This window comes from Rhyacophila brunnea, unplaced genomic scaffold (genome assembly GCF_057557595.1).
Source record: "Rhyacophila brunnea isolate RB1 unplaced genomic scaffold, BYU_Rbru_1.0 scaffold_1, whole genome shotgun sequence".
Taxonomy (NCBI): domain Eukaryota; kingdom Metazoa; phylum Arthropoda; class Insecta; order Trichoptera; family Rhyacophilidae; genus Rhyacophila; species Rhyacophila brunnea.
This window is the reverse complement of record NW_028232751.1, coordinates 62,097,694-62,110,296: the sequence shown is the minus strand read 5'-3', so window position 1 is coordinate 62,110,296 and position 12,603 is coordinate 62,097,694. Positions and strand designations below refer to the sequence as shown.

At 36.0% G+C, this 12,603-nt stretch overlaps 1 protein-coding gene across 1 annotated transcript in view; it reads right to left on the bottom strand.

The window, feature by feature from the left end:
- The window catches only part of LOC147080037 (uncharacterized), a 41,512-nt gene that overhangs the window by 18,160 nt on the left and 10,749 nt on the right, over positions 1-12,603 (bottom strand). The window contains exon 2 of the mRNA XM_085946317.1: positions 2,466-2,876. Within this exon, the coding sequence (XP_085802443.1) occupies positions 2,466-2,876 (411 nt within the window). The remainder of the gene's footprint in view (positions 1-2,465; positions 2,877-12,603) is intronic.

Genomic DNA, 12,603 nt, shown 5'->3' with positions numbered 1-12,603 from the left:
CACGATATGGTGTTAAGTGACCGAAGATTAAAGTTGAGTGAGATAATTGAGGTTACAGGGATCTCAAAAGGTAGCGTCATTTCTATTTTACATGACAAATTGGGCATGAAAAATATTTCTGCAAGATGGGTGCCGCGTTTGCTCACAGTCGACAATAAACGCAATAGGGTGGTGGCCTCTAAAGCCCTGTTGTCGCTCATGCAACGCAATCCGGATGAATTTTTTCGTCGCTTTGTGACTGTAGATGAAACATGGATACACCACTATACTCCCGAGACGAAAGAACAGTCAAAGCAGTGGATTGCGAAGACAAACCATGTCCAAAGAAGGCGAAAACCGTAAAATCAGCTGGTAAGGTTATGGCTGCTGTATTTTGGGATGCACGTGAAATTATTTTCGTTGACTATTTGGAAAAAGGAAAAACAATAACAGGGGATTATTATGCATCTTTATTGGACCAGCTAAAAAACGAAATTGAAGAAAAATGGCATCATTTAAACAGGAAAAAAATCCTCTTTCATCAGAACAATGCCCGTGTTCACACATGTTTACGATCAATGGCTAAAATTGAAGAATTGAAGTTCGAATTGGTCGACCACCCACCGTATTCGCCAGATTTAGCCCCCAGTGACTTTTTCCTTTTCCCAAACTTAAAAAAATGGCTAAGTGGACAAGGTTTTTTTTCAAATGAAGAAGTCATCGATCGGACAAATGCTTATTTTGAGGACCTTCCGAAAACTTATTTTTCTGACGGTTTAAAAAAAATTGAGAAACGTCTAACCAAGTGTATTGAGCTCCAAGGAGATTATGTTGAGAAATAAAAAAAAAATACAAAAATAAAAACTGTTTTAATGCTTTTTTCTAAGGAATTATTGACCCACCCTCGTACCAAAGACTTTTTTTACTGGCGTATTATAGATTGTCAATTATACATAAATTTCCTTGCTATTTATAACGATTAATATGTATATTTCTATACTGTTTATAAAATTGTCTTATTTAGTGTAAAAATATTGTATGTTAAACTTTTGTATGTTTTGAGAAAATCGAATTTTAAGATTTGAGATGTATGTGATATGGACATATTATTATGTATTTTAATCATACAATATCTTCTGAAATATCGCATTTGGACATACAATATTTTTACAGTATAAAGATACGATGCAGACGAACGTTTTGTGTATGTCAACTCAATTTCTACAAAAACTGGACATACAATATCTTTGCAATAAGACATCGATAGTTAAATGAGTACGCCATTGAGAACCCTTGACATATGTAACAATATTGCGATTGAACGACTGTTTTTAGATGTTCATGTTTAGGATTAACCGCAATTTCAGGTCAAGTTTAGTATGAAAATATTGGTTATTTTTCTAATAATTGCTATCAGTGGCGAAGGATAGAGGTAAGCTGTTATGATCCGACATAAATAATGCACAATAAACTTTGTCAGTTAAACGTATTTGTTTTCATTGAACTATGACCACAATGAGTAGTTAGTGTTTATTAGTTTTAAATTCAATTGACCCCTGCTTAACCCAAGGCATAGTAGATAATAGTCAAAAATATTTTATAGATATAAGAATATTTTTTCTCAATTATGGTTTGGCGTGGCAAGGTTTAGTGAATTTATAAAAACTACCCAACATCTTATGTAATATTATGTATTCTTAAACCAACGAAAACAAAGAAGAATGTCTGAAAAAGTGTACATATTTTTTTTCAGATCACCATAGCATACCTAAACTATTATGGTTTGGCTTAGGCATGGTTTAATTGACTTTTAAAAACAAACCAGCACCATCTGCAAATATTGTATTCTTAGTTCAATGAAAACAAATAAGTGTGACTGACAAAGTTTAGTGTGCACTATTTCTGTCGAATCTTAACATTGAAGTTAAGCGCCCTCCACCGAAACCCGCCCCGCACCACACTCGGTCTTAATCGAGCGTATCGCGGGACCCTACAATTGGTGATGTGAAGCATCTGAAACAATTGGACTGTGAGTGTCCTGGGAGAAGATGCCCAAGACTTGTTGTTACTACGCTCAAAGTGAGCTCTGACCGAGTTCAATGAGTTTATTTTAATGCCAGGAAGAGAAAAGCACATGGAAATTACGAAAAGAAAATGAATTTACGTTGTGTATACAGCAAAAAAAACGAAGCTAATCATACCGACAGCAAAAATTATGTGAAGAGATCTTCACGCCCTCAGTAAGACGCCGCAATTTTTTTAAAGCATGATAATTGGCCTTATTATACAGCGTACCTCCACCCTTCGCCACAGATTGCTGTGTAATGTTTGATGATTGTTTAAGACAATTGGTGACAGTACAGTTATAGGGTCTGCGATTCTGCACCTGTAATTACAACAGTTGCGTAATATTCAACATAGCTACTAGAATCTTATAATAATGCTTAATTTATTGACAATAATAGGAATCTCAATGTGTAAATCACCTGAAGTGAGTTCCCCGGTGAACCCGGGTCGGACGTGGGCGGCGTCAGCGGGGACATGTAGAGCAGCCGGGGGCCCTTCGCAGGCGGCGGCGGGTACCCGTGGGGCGGTGGTGCGAACTGCACCAGTGCGTGCGAGCAGGGTGATGCTGCGAACGGCGATTTCTCGTCCATCTGCAGCGAAGGCGCCACGATGGGGTCTTCCGCCTCCAGCTTGACATGGGAGCCGAGCGGTGCCAGCATGGACGCGTTCTCTGGGTCGATGTTGCGGATGGAAGAGGCGATGTCCTCCCAGAGGGCCGGGCGCAGGTAAGCATCGTCGCAGCGGCCGCCTCCTGACTCGAAGAAGTCCACGTCCATCGACGGGTGACCGCCGCTCTCCTGCTTGCATAGCAGGCTGTCCAAATCGCTCGTCTGAAACACAACGACACACACGTTCATATTTTTCTACACGTAGGTACATTATGTTATTTAAGTAAATTATTATGATTGTTATAAAACTGAAACCATATTATCTAGCCTGGTCTGACATAACCTCGCCCAGTGACAAATAAAAACAATATCAATATAATACAATATGTAAACAGTGATCAATGTGTTATAGACATTGATTTAATGAATCTAATATATAAAAATTAATATTTGTGTGTTTGTTTGTTCGTATTTAATGCGCAGCCATACCGTTCATCCGATTGCGATAAAACTTGGTAAACTTATTGCTTGCACTTGCGGGAAGAGTATAGGCTATACTAATATATAAAAATGAATGTCTGTATGTCTGTCTGTCTGTGTGTCTGTCCCGTATGCGTTCCTATACCATTCATCCGATTGCAATGAAATTTTGGAAAGTGGTTGTATGGACACCCATGAAGGTTTCTGAATTAGAAAAATCATCATCTTCTTCTTCTTCTTCATTCTATTTTCTTTTATTCGTATGGTTCCTATACCATTCATCCGATTGCAATGAAATTTTGGTAAGTGGTTGTATGCATATTCATGAATGTTTCTGAATTAGAAAAATCATCATTTTCTTCTTTTTCTTTATTCTATCTTCTTTTATTCGTATGGTTCCTATACCGTTCATCCGATTGCGATGAAACCTTCGCCAGTTATTGTGTTAACACCCGCAAAGGTTTCTAAAATAGTACAACCATCTTCTTCTTCTTCTTCTTCTTCTTCATTTTATCTTCTTTTATTCGTATGGTCCCTATACCATTCATCCGATTGCAATAAAACCTTCGTCAGTTGTTGTGGTAACACCCGTAATGGTTTTGAATTAGTACAACCATCTTCTTCTTCTTCTTTTTCTTCTATTCTATATTATTCTATTCGTATGCGTTCCTATTCCATTCATCCGATTGCAATAAAATTTTCGTCAATAATTGTGCCAACACCCGCGAAGGTTTCTGAATTAGTACAACCATCTTCTTCCTCTTCTTCTTCTTCATTCTATTTTCTTTTATTCGTATGGTCCCTATACCATTCATCCGATTGCAATAAAACCTTCGTCAGTTGTTGTGGTAAGACCCGCAATGGTTTTTGAATTAGTACAACCATCTTCTTCTTCTTCTTTTTCTTCTATTCTATATTATTCTATTCGTATGCGTTCCTATTCCATTCATCCGATTTCAATAAAATTTTCGTCAATAATTGTGCCAACACCCGCGAAGGTTTCTGAATTAGTACAACCATCTTCTTCCTCTTCTTCTTCTTCTTCATTCTATTTTCTTTTATTCGTATGGTCCCTATACCATTCATCCGATTGCAATAAAACCTTCGTCAGTTGTTGTGGTAAGACCCGCAATGGTTTTTGAATTAGTACAACCATCTTCTTCTTCTTCTTTTTCTTCTATTCTATATTATTCTATTCGTATGCGTTCCTATTCCATTCATCCGATTGCAATAAAATTTTCGTCAATAATTGTGCCAACACCCGCGAAGGTTTCTGAATTAGTACAACCATCTTCTTCCTCTTCTTCTTCTTCTTCATTCTATTTTATTTTATTCGTATGGTCCCTATACCATTCATCCGATTGCGATGAAACCTTCGTCAGTTATTGTGGTAACACCCGCAATGGTTTTTGAATTAGTACAAGTATCTTCTTCTTCTTCCTTGGTTCCTATACCATTCTTCCGATTGCAATGAAAATTTGGTAAGTGGTTGTATGCACATCCATAAAGGTTTCTGAATTAGAAAAATCATCATCTTCTTCTTCTTCTATATTCTATCTTCTTCTATTCGTATGCGTTCTTATACCATTCATCAAATTGCGATGAAAATTTGACCAGTTGTTGTGCGCAAGCCCGCGAAGGTTTCTGAATTAGTACAACCATCTTCTTCTATTCGTATGCGTTCCTATACCATTCATCCGATTGCAATGAAACTTTGGTGAGTTGTCGTGCGCACGCCTGCAAAGGTTTCTGAATTAGTACAACCATCTTCTTCTATTCCTATGCGTTCCTATACCATTCATCCGATTGCAATGAAACTTTGGTGAGTTGTCGTGCGCACGCCTGCAAAGGCTTCTGAATTAGTAAAACCATCATCTTCTTCTTCTATTAGAATTCGTACCTACACCATTCATCCGATTGCAATGAAACTTTGGCGAGTTGTCGTGCGCATGCCCACAAAGATTTCTGAATTAGAAAATCATCTTCTACTTCTATTCTTATGCGTTCCTATACCATTCATCCGATTGCAATGACATTTTGATCAAGTGTTGTGCCCTTGCCCGCAAAGGTTTCTCAATTAGTACAATCATCTTTTTCTTCTTCTATTTGTATGCGTTCTTATGCCATTCATCCGATTGTGATGAAATTTTGATCAGTTGTTGTGCGCACGCCCGCGAAGGTTTTTGAATTAGTACAACCATCTTCTTCTTCTTCTATTCGTATGCGTTCCTATACCATTAATCCGATTGCAATGAAACTTTGGTGAGTTGTCATGCGCATGCCCACAAAGATTTCTGATTTAGAAAATCATCTTCTTCTACTATTCGTATGCGCTCCTATACCATTCATCCGATTGCGATGAAACTTTTGTCAGTTGTTGTGCGCACACCTGCGAAGGTTTCTAAATTATTATTATATAAAATACAAAGTTTGTTGTTTGTTTTTTTCATCCAATTTTGATTTTTTTTTACTACATATTAATAACATTAATAACGTTTTCATATTTTGGATTCGATTTTAATTTAGTGTTCTTATGTTTGACCTTTACTCCTATTAGAATTATTTTCATATTGCCATATACACAGATATTTTAATATTAAAAAAATAATTACCCCTTATTATTTTTCAAATATCTAAGATAAATATAACCACGAAGCGACCCTGTGCGAAGCCGGGTACTTCAGCTAGTATAATATAAATTTTAGATAACTTGGTTATAGTCTTGAGAAACCTATGTAGCTATTCAACGAATAATTCACAAGATTTGAGAATGTAACATTCCATATATTGAAAACATATCATGCACAAGAAAAACACCCGACGGGACTTGAACCTGTATATTATTTATTTTATATTATATTAAGCAAAACATAATATAATAATAATATATTGAGAGTGATGATGAGAATCGGAAATCCTCGGAGCCTGGATGAGTGTGACCGATACGACAGCTAATTCAAATTATTAGGCCAGCATGGGGCACGAACGATGAGTACCTATATGTATATGCTATGCTACTTGGTCATTCACCAAACCATTGTTCAACTCACGAAGCTAATGGAAGCACCCACTAACGGTGGTGTCATTCAGTCGGTTTGCACCGGGTGTTGCGAACCAGTTGTTAATACATTTAGAAGCTGTTATTTGAAGGATTTCACTCCATTATATTATATTTCTGTCAGTGATGGAATGCAAGATATACGTGTTTCAATGTTCAACGGATAAGATCGCATACGCTTGTCAAATCTCCAAGTATTAAATGAGGTAGGTGACGCAGGTACCTAAGTAAAACGAAAGAACATCATAAAGGCGCGTAGTACCTACGCATCGTCTAAAAACTCTAACATCTAAATTAACACCGCATTAAAAACAACATCTCAATAATAAATTAAAGTCAACGTGTTACGAGAATACGGCTAAAGAAATGTGCATTATGCGCCATTATTTAAATGTAGATAGAAATATTTTTTAAATCATAGACAATAATTCAATTAAATTTATTTTTCAATTCAATTTATTTATTTTACACTGTTCTGGCAGAAGAAACTAATTCGAAAAAATGACATATTGAGTTAGTTATACCAAAATGTTCATTATTTCAAACTTTACCGTCTGGAAACCTTCTTAATAAATAAACAGTCTTTATTTTAAAGTCATCCTTTTTACGATTACTAAAATTAATAAACTCACATGATAGACCATTTCAAACATTTTAACAACTTCAAAGTCAAATTACTCAAAACTAGTATTCTCCAGTTAGTGTGTTCTGCCAGAACAGAGACATTATTGTGGACATTACAAATTTTAAGTTTAAGACGTTCACAACATGACATTTAGAAACAATGAAATATTATTAAAACAGATAAGAGATATATCAGTATTAAGTTATTCTACAGTAGAAATGTGTAAATACAAAAAAATATATAAAGTATATAGGTACAAGGAAGTACCTACACCGGATGAGTTAAGCAGTCCCTATTTTAAGAATTTATAAAACAACGTCCACCTATATACTCATCGTCACGTAGATGGAATATATCAACATCCGAAGCGATTTGGTTGAACAGAGTCATTACCCTCCCAATTGGCATCACCAATGGCAGGTTAGTTCTGCTCCTCGGGAGAACAAACAACTGATGCTCCCGATTTCTAAGTTAGTTATCAGGGACAATCAATATCAATTCAATACTACCAAGAATGGCAGAATTCTCATTCACACCACGTATAAGTCGAAAAAAATATAACTATAATACAATAATAAGTGCACAATGTATTTGTATGTGGCAATAATTAAGCTGATACTTTAGCAGAATATAATATAATAAGTAAATCCATCAACGCGAATTTTTAATATTATGCATCTTTATCACAATTAAGGTAAAGTTTAATTTTAATTTAATCTAATTTAGTTATCTGTTTAAGAAAGAATTAAATTTGCATATGTGGACCAACTGACATACCTAACGGGTGTGGAGTAAAAGGCAACCGATATAAAGCGTGGAAGAATATGTAACAAACTTAAACACGTGTCAAGAATACGCTTGTCCTTTGTTCTGACAACTGCTCTCGGTATATGCACTGACGCTCATTCAATATTGGTGTATTTGAAGGTTGAAACACACACTATTGCAAGTCTATAATGTGTGGTTCATTATCGTAGGACATTCACACATTCAAAACCCTCCGTTAATATGTAGTGTATTGGGGTACCTATAGCCTATCGGAATCCTATTTATTAATCTGTTCTGTGGTGTGGTGTGGAGTCTGGCAGACTCTCATATTAATATATTCAGTTGAAAATGTCTCTCTGAGGCGGACGAAACCGGTCCTAATCTATTGATTAAAAGTGGAATAAGTACAAGAAATGAAAATATAATTAATATTAAATTCTACAGGTTTTTTTAAAAAGGTTTGTCGATAGCTATTTCGGTTGTAACACCATTATCAAGACTATTCAGATAGGCCGTTTGCCTTTGCTTAAATACTATACGTGTATAGATAGAGACAGAATACATTTTCTTATTCGTTCCAACAATATTATGAATTTTTACATTATTATTAATTGTAGTATTATTAATACTTTGAAAACCCTAGGGGTAAGTAAATGCTTACTCAATTAATGGAATAAGTACTAAAAAAAATCGTTTTATTAAATTAAAACATCAATACAATGCAGTTCCACCATGAATTGACAGTTAACAAAATAAAAGAAATTAATATATTCTAATAATAATCATTGTATAGGCAGACTAAGTTTATGAGGGACCTTTAATTTATCGTATTGTATATCCAGTTTTATATTATCGATGGTTTAATGGACATGACGTGGTGTAATAATGGAATAATAATTTTATTGATTTCGCATAGATGTATAATATATATATAATATAATAATAATATACATATATGACTGGTTGTCTACCATAATAAACCACTTCTTTACGGAAGAAGACGTCCTCTTGAGATTTTTGGTGCACTGATACTAAAATTCTAAGCAAACCGATAAGTAGGTACATATCTCAAATTTCTTATAATAATTGGATTTGCATACTCGATAAGCAGGCGTATTGAACTAAATTAAACTGCGAGTCGGTTGATAGTAGATTGGTATGACAACCCTGTTACATTTATACGGCAATGTTACATTTGACATTATTGAACATTGATGATTTTCTTTTCATACATTGTATGCTTACAATCCGACAGCGGCGGGGAGTATTTAGGTTCGGTCTGTGAAGTCAGTGGGTTTTTTAATTTAATTGGTACTTTAACCAATGAACAAACGAGGGTATAGTAATAACAGAGTTTACTTAAAACTTTAAATGGAAGTGGTCACGTCACATAGCTCGAAGAACAGACACTCACTGGATACATTAAATAATGCAACACGCAAATACAACACTGTTTCCGAGAACTGAGATCCAATGTTGCTTGTGAAGACCGCGCACATCTACCCATCTACCGAAACGTATAGAGATTTGAATGCGGTGATCGGCGATACGGTATAGGAATGACCAATTCGTAGGTGTTTCTATGTGACTTCGACTCTTGGAGCCCGTAAAGGATTCAACTTGTCGATTGCAACAGCCAGATGTTTTTTCAAATGAGCAGTCGCATTCGATAAATCTGCGGAGCCCCATTTGGGAACGTGTGTATTCGACACGTTTTAGGCGAGACGAGAGCGGGCTAAGGTAGACCTAGAGCCCGCTGGACCGGCGGAGGAAGATACGTGACAACACAATGCACGGGACTGATATGAATGACATCAGCTTGGAGAGACCTTCACCCGGCAGTGAATTGATCTAGTCCGATGATAGTATTTGGGAACATAAGAGCAGATCTATTAGAACACGGATTTTTTTCAAGGATCGGTTCTATTAAGGCCATGCATTAGTTGAGGCGATGCGCGGATTGCGGGTCGCGGGTGCAAATGACGCCTGTCAAACGAAATATTATTTGTCAAATAAATCCAACATACGTCCATTTTATGTTATGTTTATTGTTCTATTAGTAACAATAATAATATATTCATTGACATGTTTTCTTTTTAAAGCAAATGGGTAACGTTTTTAGTCATCTTTACACGATTTTAGAATTAATTGGCCCGTCGCCATCACGCAGCAAAGTGACGTGTTCCTCGCTCGACGTTCTCTCAGTGAATGCGAGCGAGTCCAAAATTTCGTCGCGCCTACAGTTGAAAATTATTTGGCGTTTCACTGATGCGTCACCTTAACATATCAACCACATAAGCGTGGAATTCGACAGTTTTGACAGAAAATATGACGTAGTTAGAGCGACGCCGAGCAAGAGAAAACGATGCAAACGTCTTCATTTAAGAGTAATCGGAAATAATAACGGTAACAATAATTAAATTTACCCTAGTTAATTCGTGTACAGCGGAAGAAATCGTAATCTACGAAATTTCAAGGTTAAGTTGTTCCATTATAGTGGAATAATCAAAAAGTCTTTGATTCCATCAAAAATTAAATGTTTGGTTTCGTTCAAACAATTCAGTATAGTCTTCTATGTACGCAGTTATAGGTAGATATTTATTATAAACTTATCTATAATTTATTTTAATTTCAAAACTCAAAATGTCATGAAAATGACGTTACAAATTATATTGTATTATTTCACGATAGTTATCCATACTATTGGAACATTTATTATTATGGACGCTACAATTTAGTAGGTATTATAGATAGGGAAAATTATTAATAAACAATCTTCTCCACCAAAATTTGGAATGTAATTATATAACATTGATATAATTTATTTTTAAATGAATCTAGCTTGACCGAAAAATATTGAACTATAACAGAATTAAATAATATGTACTTATTGCTAATTTTTTTTTCAAAAACATCGAAACCTCTCAAATTATAAAGACTTCTATACCAAAATAATTTAAGAGATCAGTATTCATATTTTTCCCTAAAAAAAAACAAAATTACAAAGCTTCTAATAGTACCTAATAAAAATTAGCATTGCAAATTTTAATGAAAATAAAAATATAATTAAATGCCTTTGTTCATCATTATCACTAAAGCCTCAATTACATTGAGCTTCTTTACGAGCTGTTTATGACGAATTTAAAAGCGGGCGATTCAGCTACTGCGATTTGATGATTACACACAAAACTTTCCATTCGCTGAGAAGCCACAAGCCAGCGACTATTTTGACGGAACGTAGTTCGTTTTTTTACCGGGAGGTTGGTACTGCGCTCTACTGCGCAGACGCAGTAGGCCCACACGCCGGCGTGTAGCGTGTAAAGTTGACCGGCTTTCAACTTTTCTCGTGGAGTGTTTACAACCTGCTTATTAGCTTATTCGATGATTACACTGGGCGACTTTACAGGCAGATTGTAAATTCGCCAATAAACAGCTTGTAAAGAAGCTCAATGTAATTGAGGCTTAAAGGGATGGAGTGCTTTCGGACGTCTGAATAGTATCTTCAAGAGTGACCTACCATTATGTCTTAAGCGTAGGGTGTTCAACCAATGTGTGCTACCCGTGCTCACGTATGGCTGCGAGACGTGGACCCTCAACACGAGAGATGTCCAAAGGCTAAGAGTCGCACAGCGAGGCATGGAGAGGTGTATGTTGGGCATCACGCGAAAGGGCCGTAAGAGAAACGAATGGGTTAGAAAGCAGACAGGAGTACGCGATGTAATAGACGTTGCCAAATAGCTGAAATGGAGATGGGCGGGGCACATTGCTCGCCGAAAGATCGGCCGCCGGACAAATGCCGTCATCCAGTGGTACTCGAGGGGCACGAAACGGCCACAGGGTCGCCCTAAAAGCAGCTGGATCGACGAAATGGTAAAGTTCGGTGAAAATACGTGGCAGCGAACGACACAGGACCGTGAGAGTTGGAAAAAGCTTGGGGAGGCCTTCATCCAGCAGTGGATTGACCCCGGCTGATGATGATGATCACTAAGATATATATTATATCGGTGTTCTGTTTTTTTCTCGTATCATATTCTTATGTAGTTCATAAATAACTATAATATAAGGTCACGTGGCTTCACTGGAATTGTGCTTGCCCCGTCCGAGAAAAACATTATGTTCTGGTAATTTTCTTACAAATTCAAATGCTCCTCAAAACGTGGGTCACAAAAAACAAATTTTCGATACTCTTTTTTTTAAATGTAACAATTTTAGATAAACAAATTTTAAATATTGTAACAACATAATTTTTATATTTTTTAATCCCTGAGATTATCGCTCCGTCTCATGGAAAACTTAATTATCGCTTCCCGGTTCGTCAATTATTAAAAAGCAATTAGATTGTATTACTTTATAATATTATATACATTTAAAAAGTTTAATATGAAACTTGTTGGACTTACGGTGAAAAATAATATTCGTGACATGTTCTCCATTTTCGACTGCAGCGCTGACAATATTTATTTTAATGCTACAATTTTAAAGACTGTAATGCTGTGATTACATTATGATGTAGGTACGTCACGTATAGTCACATGCTGTCACAGTAAGCTGCCGCTACGGGAAAAAGGTGTGGTATGTCGTTTTTCTTGATGATTAAAATGTTATCAGACTGAAGCTCCCATCCCGTAGCACATTTTGAAACTTTAAATTGTTTAAACGCACATTGACAGTTAGACATTAGAAAAATCTGCCGAAATCACCAGAACAACAATGAGGTCACCTAACGCGTACCGCACTGCATCGATACCCGCATGATTCATTTACCCGCATTTTCGACTCATGTAAAAATCGCGTGTTTTTTGTTTTTTGCGGCTGGCCCTATATATTTTCTATAAGAATGTTGTCTATTATCTATAGTCTGTAGGTTTGGTTCTGTTCAAAATATAATTAATTGAAATTAGCATGAAATGAATAATAATTCAAAATACTATACTTATAGAGTTGGCCCTATCCATCATTGAATTTATAGAGGTAGTGATCGTTAAAAATATTCTGCAGAACGACGAGGCCATAGACTA